At 39.3% G+C, this 13,219-nt stretch overlaps 2 protein-coding genes across 7 annotated transcripts in view; both read left to right on the forward strand.

Annotated features, from left to right (window-relative positions):
- The window catches only part of ajm1 (apical junction component 1 homolog), a 29,506-nt gene extending 16,406 nt beyond the window's left edge, over nt 1–13,100 (forward strand). For both annotated transcript variants that reach the window (XM_047372918.1, XM_047372917.1), the window contains one exon: nt 7,847–13,100. In XM_047372918.1, coding sequence (XP_047228874.1) covers nt 7,901–11,170 — 3,270 coding nt within the window. In that variant the 5' untranslated portion in view covers nt 7,847–7,900 and the 3' untranslated portion in view covers nt 11,171–13,100. The remainder of the gene's footprint in view (nt 1–7,846) is intronic.
- Nucleotides 1–13,219, forward strand: part of LOC124872670 (major intrinsically disordered NOTCH2-binding receptor 1-like homolog) — a 62,861-nt gene that overhangs the window by 6,890 nt on the left and 42,752 nt on the right. Inside the window, exons 2-4 of one of the 5 annotated variants that reach the window (XM_047372920.1) lie at nt 395–614; nt 914–1,046; nt 1,319–1,523. The exons of 2 other annotated variants lie outside the window; for them this stretch is intronic. In XM_047372920.1, coding sequence (XP_047228876.1) covers nt 395–614; nt 914–1,046; nt 1,319–1,523 — 558 coding nt within the window. Of the gene's footprint in view, nt 1–394; nt 615–913; nt 1,047–1,318; nt 1,524–13,219 lie in introns of those variants that run through there. 2 more of the 5 variants (XM_047372921.1, XM_047372924.1) reach the window with 2 other exon arrangements.

Below are 13,219 nucleotides of genomic sequence, written 5' to 3' on the forward strand. Positions count from 1 at the left end.
CGGGTCTGACACAGCAGAACGCATTAAACGGGAGATTGAAAAGATGCTAAACAACTGGGGAATTGACAAGCAACGGGTCCATGTCATTTTACGCGACAATGCTGCAAATATGAAGGCCATAGGGAGTATGGGGGTATGGAGTGTGGGGAGTGTCGCACATTCTCTCCAACTCTGTGTGCGTGAGGGCCTGCTTTCCCAGCACAGCGTGGCAGACACCCTGGCCAACGCAAGAAAGATTATAGGCCATTTCAAACAGTCATATGGATATCAAGTGCCTACAACAAAATGTGCAGGTGAGATCTCTCTCATAACATTATTAGATCCCACCCCCAGTCCTTTTTTATTCCCATTTAGTAGGTCACTAATACTTTACCTCTGTGCTTCTCATGTGCAGACGAGATGGAATAGTAGCCTCTACATGCTGCAGAGCCTACTGGAACAAAAACGGGCTCTCGGTGTCTTTGTAGCTGAGTGCACTCTACTAGCACAACTGACAGCCACACAGTGGGAGCTGATGAAGAAGACAGCTGATGTGCTAACCCCTTTTGAACAGCTGACCAGGGATGTGAGTAGAGAGACTACAACTGCAGCTGATGTGATCCCTGCTATGACAGGTAATTTGAGGTGACTGTGGCTCAGTAGGAAGAGTAGTTGTCTTGCAATCCGGAGGTTGTGGGTTCGATTCCAGTTTCCTCCTGCCATATGTCAATGTGCCCCTGGGCAAGGCACTTAACCTCAACTTGCATATCGGTGTATGAATGTGTGGGCGTTAGTGAATGTGGCACTAGTGTAAAGCGCTTTGAGTGGTCTGTATGACTGGAAAAGCACTATATAAGTTCAGTCCATTTACCATTTATTTATATTGTAACATTTATTGATATTCTTTGAAACAAACCATTCATTTATTCATTAGTCTTCAAATGGGTTCTGTCTCGGGAGGAGGACGAGGACCAGGGAATCAAGACCATGAAGAGGACCCACCTGGAGGCAGTGGAGAAGCCACTCTTCTACATTGCGACTCTTCTAGACCCCAGATACAAAGATGGGCAAGTATAGTAAAATTAAAAAGCACCTTTTGAATATTCTGTTAAATTGTACATACAATACTTTTTCAAGAATTTAAAAAAATGCACCTTTTGTACATTGTGTTTATATAAATTTATTTTTTACATCCCTTTTTATTTAGGATGGTTCAATGGGTAGATTTGTAATTGTTTATTCATTGAGTAATGCTGTGACCTAACTGAAGAGCTGTGCTATGTGGTGTCTCTTATGTTGTTGTTTTCAATTGTGTGTTAATACATTAATCTATTTTTAGCTTCTTCACAAAGTCAGCCAACCTGTCACTTGCAAAAGAACATCTCATCCAGGAGGTGGCGATAAGAGCCGCCAGTGCAATGCCAGAGGAGCAGGGGCTGCAGCAGAGCCAGAGAACAAGGCACGACGGAGTGAAGCATGCAGCAGCCTGGACCGCACCTTTGAGGAAATCTGAGAAGAGAGGCAGTCACAGGCCCGGTCCGTGAGTACCACATCAGCAGAAGTGCAGGTACAGACATTCCTTTCAGAGCAAACCACCTCTATTCACTTCAGTACTGGAAAGAACATGCTAATCCGTTTCCCTCCATGGCTGCTGTTGCAACCCAGTATATATGTGCCCCCTGCAGCTCTGACAGTGAGAGACTGTTTGTGCTGTTGCAAACATCCTTGATGAGAACAGGAACAGACTCAAACCTGAAAAGGTAGAGATGTAGATTTTTTTTATAAAGAATACATTTTCTTCTATGGAGCCAGAAGAGGAGAATTAAGAATTAGGAGTTCAGTTCTGAAAAGCACATTACTTGCCTTACTTTATAACACTGTGGCACTTTTATTTGCTTATTTGTTTATATGCCTGCCAGGTGCTATAAGTTGACTTAGTTTTTTTATATTAGACATTTTTATTTTATACTGTTGCACTAAACTTCAATGTAAATAATTTATTTTATTTGTTATTACTTGATTGTTCAAGCTACCTCACAGAAATGTCGTTCTGTTAAATGATAAATAAGTTAAATAAAATAAAAAATAAACCCTGGATCTGTTTCTTCACTCTTCTTCATTTTTAAAATGTATTTTTGATGTATCGGATCGGGACTCGGTATCGGCTGATACTCAAAATCAAAGAATTTGGACTCAGACTCGGGGGCAAAAAAAACTGATCGGGACATCCCTAGAATTATATACAAATAAAGGAAAAAGGAACTAACAAAAAATTATGCAATAATATCACAATTCATTGTCGATATTTATGTTTAAGAACCAAGGTTTATTTTGAGGAATTTGAAAATTAGATCAAATTTGTTTTAAAACTAATTTTAGGACCACAATTGGCATGTGTTCAAACGCCCAGTCACCATGTAAATCAGTGAGTAAAACACTATTTTAATAAAATACAATTTTAAACAATGATTTGCCAAATTAGAAGTTGACTGGACAATTAATTCTTAATGTTGTTTTAAGCAGCCACCATTATTGTTGTAAAATAGTATTTAAGGAAATATTATTTGCCGAATTAGAAATAAATAATGTTTAGGAAAATTCATCGTAATGTTGTTAACTAGCCATCACATGGAGAAATGGACTACTAAAATGGTGGAGAGAAACGTCTATTCACTCACAAAATGGTGACAAACAGCTCAGTTGCCAACTAACGGCTCAATAGCCATTAGCGTTAGCTCAGCAGATAGCCTGCTAGCGCTCAAACAGTTTAATTTTTAGAACCGCAAACACCATGAAATAAATAATATTTAGGTTGCTTTATCCTAAACAATTTTTTTCTGTCCAGACAGAACCTCTTACATGAACAGTTCTGATAAATAGGAGTAAAAAAACTCCAAAGGGCGTTAATTTAGGTAGCAAAGGTGGGAGCTTGGTCTGGGAGCTTGGTTGCATGGCGAGCGGCTCATTGTAGCCACTTGTGCGTGAGCTGGCCAGAATGCAGGCGGGCAGGGCTGCGGTTTCTGTGCCGCCTACTGTAAGGGCAGTAGAAAGAAAACTGCTAGTCGACGTTTGTTTTATTGCTTGGAAATCTGTAATGCCTTCAGATACTTTCCTTCAGTAGCACAGACAAAATAATTTCACGCAGTTTTTCTTGGTTTCGGCCATAATGGAGTTGCCCAATATGCAGACAACTAATCGTATTTTATGTTGGATCCAAGAATTCTTCTAAGAAGTAGAGTTTTACTCGCCGGCGAGTTTCAGACCCTCTCATGCATTGCCTCTCCTTATGCTGCTCTAGTGATGCGGAGCAGGATAGAGAACGAGTAGTGGCTGAGAGCAGTTGACTTCACAGGGATTCCTACTGTGACTCCTTCCTGGGTCCGGCTTAACAAAATAGGTTAATGTTGTACAGTATGGATTCAGAGTTTCTTTTTTTGTTTTTTTTACCGGTCTAGTTTTTTTGTGTACAGTTCAAGTACATGTTTCATGCATGGGCGGGTCACAACATTATTTATGAACATAAAATGTTGTCTTTGACTAAATTTATATATTAGTCAAAAACACCACGAGTAAACACAAAATGCAGTATTTAAATTAAGGTCAGTATTGTGAAGGGAGATAAAAATCCAAATCTAAATCTCGGTCAAGGTCTAGAATATTAACCATATGTTTTTCCAGTTTGATTCTGGGGGTTTGGTTATGAGTCCAGGTACAAGTCTTGAATCTGTTTTAATCCTTTAAAGCCCCAATTTTTAAACACAGCATCTGCTCTTCCAGGACTAAAGTAATAGTTTCCCCATATGGGGAAATGCTGGGTGCTACCGTGCCTTGCGAAAGTATTCGGCCCCCTTGAACTGGTCAACCTCTTGCCACATTTCAGGCTTCAAACATAAAGATATAAAATTCAAATTTTTTGTGAAGAATCAACAAGTGGGACACAATCGTAAAGTGGAATGAAATTCATTGGATGTGTCAAACTTGTTTAACAAATAAAAAACTGAAAAGTGGGGCGTGCAATATTATTCAGCCCCCTTGTGATAATACTTTGTAGCGCCACCCTTTGCAGCAATTACAGCTGCAAGTCGCTGGGGGTATGTCTCTATCAGTTTTGCACATCGATAGACTGAAATTCTTGCCCATTCTTCCTTGCAAAACAGCTGGAGCTCAGTGAGGTTGGATGGAGAGCGTTCGTGAACAGCAGTCTTCAGCTCTTTCCACAGATTCTGGATTGGATTCAGGTCTGGATTTTGACTTGGCCATTCCAACACCTGGATACTTTTATTTGTGAACCATTCCATTGTAGATTTGGCTTCATGTTTTGGATCATTGTCTTGTTGGAAGATAAATCTCCGTCCCAGTCTCAGGTCTCTTGCAGACTCCACCAGGTTTTCTTCCAGAATGGTCTTGTATTTGACCCCATCCATCTTCCCATCAATTGTGACCATCTTCCCTGTCCCTGCTGACGAAAAGCAGGCCCAAACCATGATGCTGTCACCACCATGTTTGACAGTGGGGATGATGTGTTCAGGGTGATGAGCTGTGTTGCTTTTACGCCAAACATATTGTTTTGCATTGTGGCCAAACAGTTCAAATTTAGTTTCATCTGACCAGAGCACCTTCTTCCACATGTTTGGTGCATCTCCCAGGTGGCTTGTGGCAAACTTTAAACAAGACTTTTTATGGATATCTTTGAGAAATGGCTTTCTTCTTGCCAGTCTTCCATAAAGGCCAGATTTGTGCAGTGTACGACTGATTGTTGTCCTATGGACAGACTCTCCCACCTCAGCTGTAGATCTCTGCAGTTCATCCAGAGTGATCATGGGCCTCTTGGCTGCATCTCTGATCAGTCTTCTCCTTGTTCGAGATGAAAGTTTAGAGGGACGGCCGGGTCTTGGTAGCTTTGCAGTGGTCTGATCCTCCTTCCATTTCAATATGGTTGCTTGCACAGTGCTCCTTGGGATGCTTAAAGCTTGGGAAATCTTTTTGTATCCAAATCTGGCTTTATCGTTCATCTCTAGTTATTATTAGCTACATTAGTCTCCAATGCCTTTACAGCTAAATTGGGGATCATGTTTCAATACATCACTATTTAGCCGACTGAGTCTTAATCCATACCACAGTAGAATGGACAATTATATTATTGAAACAAAGCATTGCATGGTGTGGAACTTCGTGTCTGGAAAATGCCTCTCGACGTGGGACTCAGACCAACAGAACATCGTTATTTGACTGTCAATGTAGCTAATATTTAAACAAATAGTTTTAGCCTATGTCATCCTGGAGGTTTATTTACTGTTGCAGATACAGTAGCTTTACTAACCTTTTTAAGTTGCTCTCAAACATTGGCCTCGTAGCATTATGTTAACTGAAAACTCTGTGTGTTTAAATGTGAAGAGATCACAAAGCCACTTCTAACACACAATGTCCCGAAGAAAGAGCAACAATCATTCAGTACACACGTTTTATACAATGGATGACATAAAACAAAATTACAATGGTTGTGAAAAAAAAAAAAAGGTAGGGGAACCTGTTATTTAAACTTTAGACCCCCCTTCGTGGAGATTAAACCTCTCTTTGTCTCAGCCTCATTTTAATCTTGATCCCTTCTACTGCTATGTGCAGTGTGTGTGTTATCAGACACATTGTTGATCCTTCTGCTCTCAACGCCTGCGGCCTTGAGGGTGACCACTGAAGCAAGCACATCAGTTTGTATTTTTAGTACAGTCTCGATTAATGCAGTTAGCTGCTGTTTTGGCCTTCACTCCCCCACCCTTAAAAAGATAACTTTTTTCACCCTAACTGCTAACATGTAGAATTGTTTTTGCATTTTGGTTTTCCCTATCCACCTGCCTCATAGGGAATGTATGGAGGTAAATATGGGGCAAAATTATTTGTGCGTAATTACTGTGAATTTGAGGCCACAGAGAGATATGCTATAGGAGTTTTGTACTTGTAGAATTTGTTCTGTCTTTCACAATTACAAAGCAAAAGTTGCACCTCTTCAGATTGTTAAGGAGAAGTATGCAAATTGTATTATGTGACTCATACATCAAAAACACAGTTTTGCCCCCATTGATCCAAAACAATGGAGCAAAACTATTTGTGCATTGTAACTGTGAAGTTTTGTAGATTTTTTTCTGTATTTCACAAATACAAAACAAAAGCTGAACTTCTTCAGTTTCTTAAGTATAAGTGCAGGTAATTATTGAAATTCATAATTACTTCTGCCTCAGCTTCGCATCCCTTCCTATTCACTGCGTTGTTGGATTTTTAGAGGCGAGTATGTTGATCCATTGCATTTCAGGAAATCAAGAGCATGTCATCATAACTGTCCCCCATTTTTGTAAAGATCACATCTTAAGTCTCTTTTAAAAGTTTGTTTCAGAATCAGTTCAGTAATACAACTCTTAACAGTTGTCTTGTGTGCTTGGGTTAATATTGACTACTGTCTGATGAAACCATGTAGGAGTTTGAGCTGCTCCTCTCATTCCCCCACCAAACAGCTCCGAGTAAGTCTTTCTTCATTTTATCAATCAGCTTTGCTTTTTCTAGAATTATTTGTCATCTTTGTGGCCTTTTTCAGCATAAAAAAATGTAAAAGTATTTTAGTGATGGCTGATTCTTCTCACGTTGGTGAAAGAGTTGTCCAGAGGTCATAAACCCACTGTATCCTGGTAACTTTCACTAACCTCTGGACAAAACCAACCTATTTCCACACTAAGCTTGGTGCAGGATTGCTATATGACCTGTCATACTCATTGTCCCTCTGTACATCATTCAGATTTTTTTTATATATGTTTAACAACAAATATAACAATCTAAATTAAGGTTATATATTATATTCTTATCTTGTTGTTCTACACAGTTAAAACAATTTTATCATTGTGCTTGTAGTTTGCAAGTAAACAATTTTCCAGACCTCAGTCAGGGTTGGCAAAATTATTCCTTTACAGATTTTTCCATCAATTAGAATTCACTTACACAACATGATGCTGCCACCCTTGTACTTCACAATTGGTTCAAGCGTCCCCCTTCTACCACCAAATGTGACAGTGATCAACTCACCCTGTATTTATTGTACAATGTCACTTTCCTTCATCGTCTTTGCTGTGAGATGTTGGGAGTCAGTGAGGGATCCTGTCCAGCAGTTACACCATTGCCATCTCTGATGTATGTGACTGCAAGACTTTATTAAAGTATTGAAAAGTGTTTGTGTCTCACCCAGACTTTTGTCTCAAGTCTCCATGTGTCTTTGCGTTAGAATCCAGGCCACAATGAGTAAATCTTTATTTTGGATGCAGAGCCACTTACGCTAGTAAGGAGTAAATGCTGCAAGTCACTGACTCAATGCAATCTGCTGGGTTTCCTTAGATAGAAAACCTTTTTAACCAATTTGAATAATAAACTGAATCTGACTACACTGTTTGATAGTTAGGTTAATTAGAATGTATGTACCCAATTTGAAATCTGTATGATTCGATTGAATTGACTTTGTAAAGTACCTTGAGATGTCATGTGCTATGAGTTGGCGCTATTTAAATGAAACTGAATTGAATTGAATTAAACCAGAAAAAGAAAAAAAAAATTCTAAATTGGACTTAAACTTTGGATGAGTTAAGCATTTCTATTATAGGTATAATATCACCCTATGTCTAAGATAGGCCTCCATTGCATGACAGGTAATTCACTTTCATTGCACTGAAAAAAATATGATTTGATATATAATAATTCTTATTGTTTCTGAGAAACATTACTTAAAAAGGTCCTGCTTACAGATAAGGCCTTTTTATTGTCCTTTTAATGTGTCTCCTTCATGCATAGTAAGCAGAAATAACAATTATGACAATTGTTTTGCTTGCTTCCACAGGCAACCACAATATTGAGGCAACTTAATGGAGAAAAATAAAGGAATCTCTTTAAGATGACACGTACAGACCCACCTGATATACTGGTATCAACTGTGCATCAAGACATAAAAGTGATTCCTATAACTTCCCACTACAAGTCCTTGCAACCCTCCGAACAATGTGATTTTATTAATTACACAGCACTGAAGGACAGTAAGACTAAAGTTAGTAAGAGGCACTGTCGGACCGTTGACTACAAGTCTTTGGAGTACCCCAAATCGCACAAGTACTCAATGGAGTCCCCATACAGAAAAGGTGATAGGGTTGCAGCCAACCCAGATGCTGCCTGGAATGCCCTGGGCCGCCACCAGAAATACCGTTTTTCTGCTCCAGACATTTTCAGTCATAGATTAGCTCCTCAATCAGTGGTTGCAGATAGGGCGAGTGAAGTACTTGTCCCTGAAAATAAAAGAAGGACTAGGTCAAAAAGTGCCTCTCGAATTCAGACCGGCCTCACTCCTGTGGCTTTGGAAGGATCCTCGTCATCAGGAAGGAAAGGAAGAGAGTCCCAAAGAGCTCCACGAGACTCTCACTGGAGAGCTGACGCATCACCGTGTAGAGAGTCATCTTATGCAGCAACAAGGACTCATATGCATGATGTACATCCCATTAAGTTACAGCCTCAAATTGGCGACAGCAGTAGATATTCACCACACTATGCTTCTGATAAATTTGAGGACGGAAGTCTCGATAAATTGGCAACTAGCCCCCATGTTAGGTGTCGAGTGGACATTAAGCCTGATGATGCAGCATTACATCTTTCAGGTCAGAAACAGACAACACCTGCAATGGACATACCCTGGCAGAGGCAACACAGTACTGGGAGGAGTCTGACTGTGCCGCGCCATTTTTCCTACTCCAGAACTCCAACTCCCACTGATTCAATGGGTGCAGAAAGTAGGCAGGTTTATCAATACTCCCGCAGCATGCCAAACAGTTACCAACAACACATGGAGCTTCCTTTACAAAGAATGCCTTCTTCTGGTGATTATTATGGTAGAGAACACAGATCTCATTCCAGTCCTAATGTGCCAACCAAATTCTTTTATGCAGATGATGCAGCTAGATATGTCACTGCTCAAGCTCCAAAACCAGCTTCTTTTTTTCACGATGAGCGTTACACACCAGGTAAAGCATATACCCCCAAAGTGCAATATGTGCAAGATCCACGGACTCGAATAGTGCATGCTGTAGCTACTAGACCATATTATTCTGAAATGGAGACCTACCCGTACGCTGTGCAGACAGGGTACCCCAAATCATATGCAGCAAATGAACCAGGGCCATACATCATAAGTACACCCCCCACAAGTATATTGTATGGGGATGATCCAAGAACGTTTCAAATTCAGACTGCACCACCAAGATTTTATTATTCCAGTGACATGTATGCAGTGCCTCCAGAGCACCATGTCCCAGCAAGGGCATACTATACTGAAGGGCGAAGACATGCTAGAGTCATTCAACCACAAAGCGATGACTGGTATGGCTCTGATGCATCTGGTTATTCTACCAATCCAGCCTCTTACATATCTCAGATCACTCCAACCAGAGTCCGGCAAGAGCCTGTGCTGACTACATGGTATACCAACCCATGTGTAGAACCTCAAAAAATAGGTACAGATTCCAAATCTTATTCAAGGTCTTGGGACAATATTCTCAACCCACGTGTAGAAAGAGAACAACCTCTTCCTGTACAGCGAGGTCAGAGCTATGATGATCTTCTGGACTCTAGAAAGCCTTCAACAGCCACAGGTGAAAAACCAAAACCAGTGGTAGTCAATCTTTCTAGTTCACCAAGACGTTACGCAGCCTTATCCGTGTCTGATAACTCACTTATTGACAAAAGCCCCACAGAGGTATCAAAAAGTCCCACAAGTAAACTCTGGTTTGTCACTCCTGAGATAACAATCACTGATAATGACATTAGACAAGCAAATCTTAAGAAGGCTGAAGGACGATCTGCAAGTTGGGACATTCTTGACTCCAGAAATGCTAAGGGTCTAGAACTGCATGATTTTGAAAGCTCAACCAAAGAAAAGACCCATGATAATGCCTCACTTCAGCAAAGCCTTGAGCAGCTTGATGAGCTCCTAGCAGATCTTGTGACTGATTACAAGCCGCCGAGCAGACGAACAAGTGAGGAGATTTTAGACCAGTTAAAGAAGTTAATTGATGAGGAAGAAGCAGTATCTCTGTCCAGAAAATGCTCAAAGGCACATACAGAAGAACCACCACCTCTGGACAAGCAGCCAACGTCAATCAAAATGAATCCTGATGTTTTTCATGAGATGGATGGTGCAAGTGATGCAATGAAAACTGCAGAGGAGTGCTCTCCAGATCAAAGCCCAGATGAGGATGATACAATGATGTGCTCTAACAATAAGTGCCGAAGAACAGAGACCTTATTCAATGCTTGTCTTTATTTTAAATCCTGTCACAGCTGTTACACCTACTACTGCTCTCGAAACTGTCGTAGAGAGGATTGGGACATACATAAAGAAAGTTGCTTGTATGGAAGAATTGGAAGTATGTGCCGCCATATTATAAAACACTGCCGGGAGACTGCTGAAGTCCACAAAGCTTTCTCCCGTATTGCCAAGGTTGGCTACCTTTCTCGAGGTAGGGGCATTCTTTTCCTTGGTTTTCCAAACCCTTCTTCATCTAGTAGCTTCCTGCAGCATGGCCTGAATAGCTTACCAATGTCTCCTACATACCTGTCTCTTCGGGAGCTGGAAAGCTTCAAGGACAACCTGGGTGAATATTGTAATGAGCTCCAGGAAGCTGGGAAAGAGTATGACCCAAACGAGTGTTTCATCTTGAATGTATCCATTGCTGTGGGAGAGCAGCTGCCTGATGGGCCATCGCCAAGGAATCAAGCTCCAACAGTTAGAAAATTTGCAAAAATTGCATTGGCTTCCTTTAGTCCCGAGAGAAAGGTTTACAAGAAAGAAAGTGACATGGAAACACTGATCCTTACACCACCCCCTGGAACAGCAGATATTGACATGGAAGGAGAAGAAGGTCGGAAGGCACGGGAAATCTGTTTTATTAATATACAACGGGAGCTGAGAATGAGAGGAGTTTTTCTACGACATGAATATCCAAACGTGTATCAGCAGCTCTGTGAATTTGTGGAAAGCAACAAAAGGTTCACACCCACAACTATTTATCCAATTGATAAGAGGACTGGTAAACAGTTTATGTGCATGATCATGGCTGCCTCTGAGCCCAGAACGTTAGACTGGGTTGGCACACCACATCTGCTTGACGACATCATTTAAGCGGACCTTTTGTTGAAGTCAGATCTGTATAGAAATACATAAAAATTGTTGCACATATTTCTATTGGTCCAACTGTAAACAGTTGTGTATAGTGCAACTGTAGAAATTTGTTAGCAGAATTACATACATTTATAGCTGCTTGGTCAGTATTATTTGTTATCAAAATATGTCTTATCAGGTGTAAAAGTACATTATATTAGGTATTTATTTTAATCCTAAAGAAAATGCTGAAGTCCACCACACGTCATTTTCCTGGTTCTAAACTGTTACAAGACATTCCCTTTGGCTGGGATTACCTAAGCTGACATGTATTTTTTGTATTATCTCAGATAAATAAATGCTGATTATTATTTTATCCTGAGCCTTTTACATAACTCTGCATCTGTGAGTACAACATAAATATTTTCATATCTAACTTTAATGGTGTGACATGCTGGAAATAAGAAACATTATTTTCTTAGCAACGCAAATACTTTCTATGCAAAGTTATTTCACCAATCAAGTATCACATTCCTGCAGGTGTAGCATCTGCTATAAAATATATAAAAAATATACATTACTATCTAATACATCTGTAAAGAAATGATAGAAACTGGTGTAAAAAGTAAACCTTTCGATGGCATTGTAAATTCTTATCCTAAGACATAAATGATGACTAAAAAAGACAATTCTTGCGCTGCTTAAAATATCTGTTAGAATGGGCACAAACATTTATATTCATTAGAAAAAAGTATTCTTTTGATAATGAAAATGAATGAAATCTTCTGTCTAAAGAAAAGCTCTTAGAAAATCTCATAACAGTTATCTTTTTTTCTTTTCTTGCTCTGCAGAATTAGTAGAGCATTGCCGGACTTGAAAACCTTCAGAATGGATGTTAAAATGGTGCCAGTTACAAGCCCCACTAGAGGTGTTCGCCTGTACTCTTCAGTTTAAACACTGTGAATATTGAAAGTTATCTAATACAAAAACTCAACTTGGTCAAATACCAACATATAATGCAACGTCTTTAAAATACAATTTTATGAGTTGTCTTTTTAGATATTTTCACAAATGAATCAATAGGAGTTATTGTCCTTTGAACAAAGTGAGCCAGATTTTGGCATGGTAGCTGTATGGTAGGATCCTAAAATAGGAACAGAATAAGTTAGCTGTGTATTTGTGCTGAACTAGGGTTATTACTTGTATAATGTCTTTTTGGTTTTCGCAAATCAGAGTTATTACCTTGCTTATTAGATACAAAAAATTTAGAATGTTTATTGATACCACTTAGCCATACTGCCTCATTCTTTTTTAAGGTTTACTATATCCTTTGACCATGTATTTGTAGCATCCTAAACCTTACTTTTCCTAACAGCACACCTTTAAAACTTAGAGGTGAATAAAACAAATGGGTGTGGGTTGAATTTATTGTATGTTTGAATGCTTATATTCCTTCTACCAAATGCTGGTCCAGCTGACAACATTTGATACATACAAGTCTCAGTATTTCACAAATATGTAAATTTGTTGTTAATCACAAAAAAAGGCTGATCAATTTGTTGTCTGTCAGCGATATACCCTTCTCAGCCTTCCTCAGAATCTGTAACAAACAGTACATTAAAACTTGAGCATTACATATTTCCTTTTAAGAAAATGTGCTGTACAAAATTCCTGAAAAGTTGGCTGGCTGCATGTGATTTAATTTCTCTAATGTCATTTTAACATGACATTAGTAATTGCAACATGCTTGATGAATGGGCTTGTGAAAGTGAATACAATGCTGTGCAAGATGTTTTTTTTTTTGTCATTTTTATTTACCATGTTAAATACAAACAATAAGAGACCTCACTAAAATGTTTAGAAGATCCTGTAATCTTGTATTTTTTATACTTTCAACATATGTGTGTGTATTTATAAACCATGTCCAATAAATGGAACGGGAACTGCCTTCTCTCTTTTCTCCATGAGTTATTTGTTCAAGCCTTACAGTCAAGATTTATAATCAGGCTCTTAAAACAGGGAAACTGGGATAGTAGGAGTAAGTTATTTTTTCTTTTTGACAAGTTGAGG

Source organism: Girardinichthys multiradiatus, chromosome 8 (genome assembly GCF_021462225.1).
Source record: "Girardinichthys multiradiatus isolate DD_20200921_A chromosome 8, DD_fGirMul_XY1, whole genome shotgun sequence".
NCBI classification, from domain to species: Eukaryota; Metazoa; Chordata; class Actinopteri; order Cyprinodontiformes; family Goodeidae; genus Girardinichthys; species Girardinichthys multiradiatus.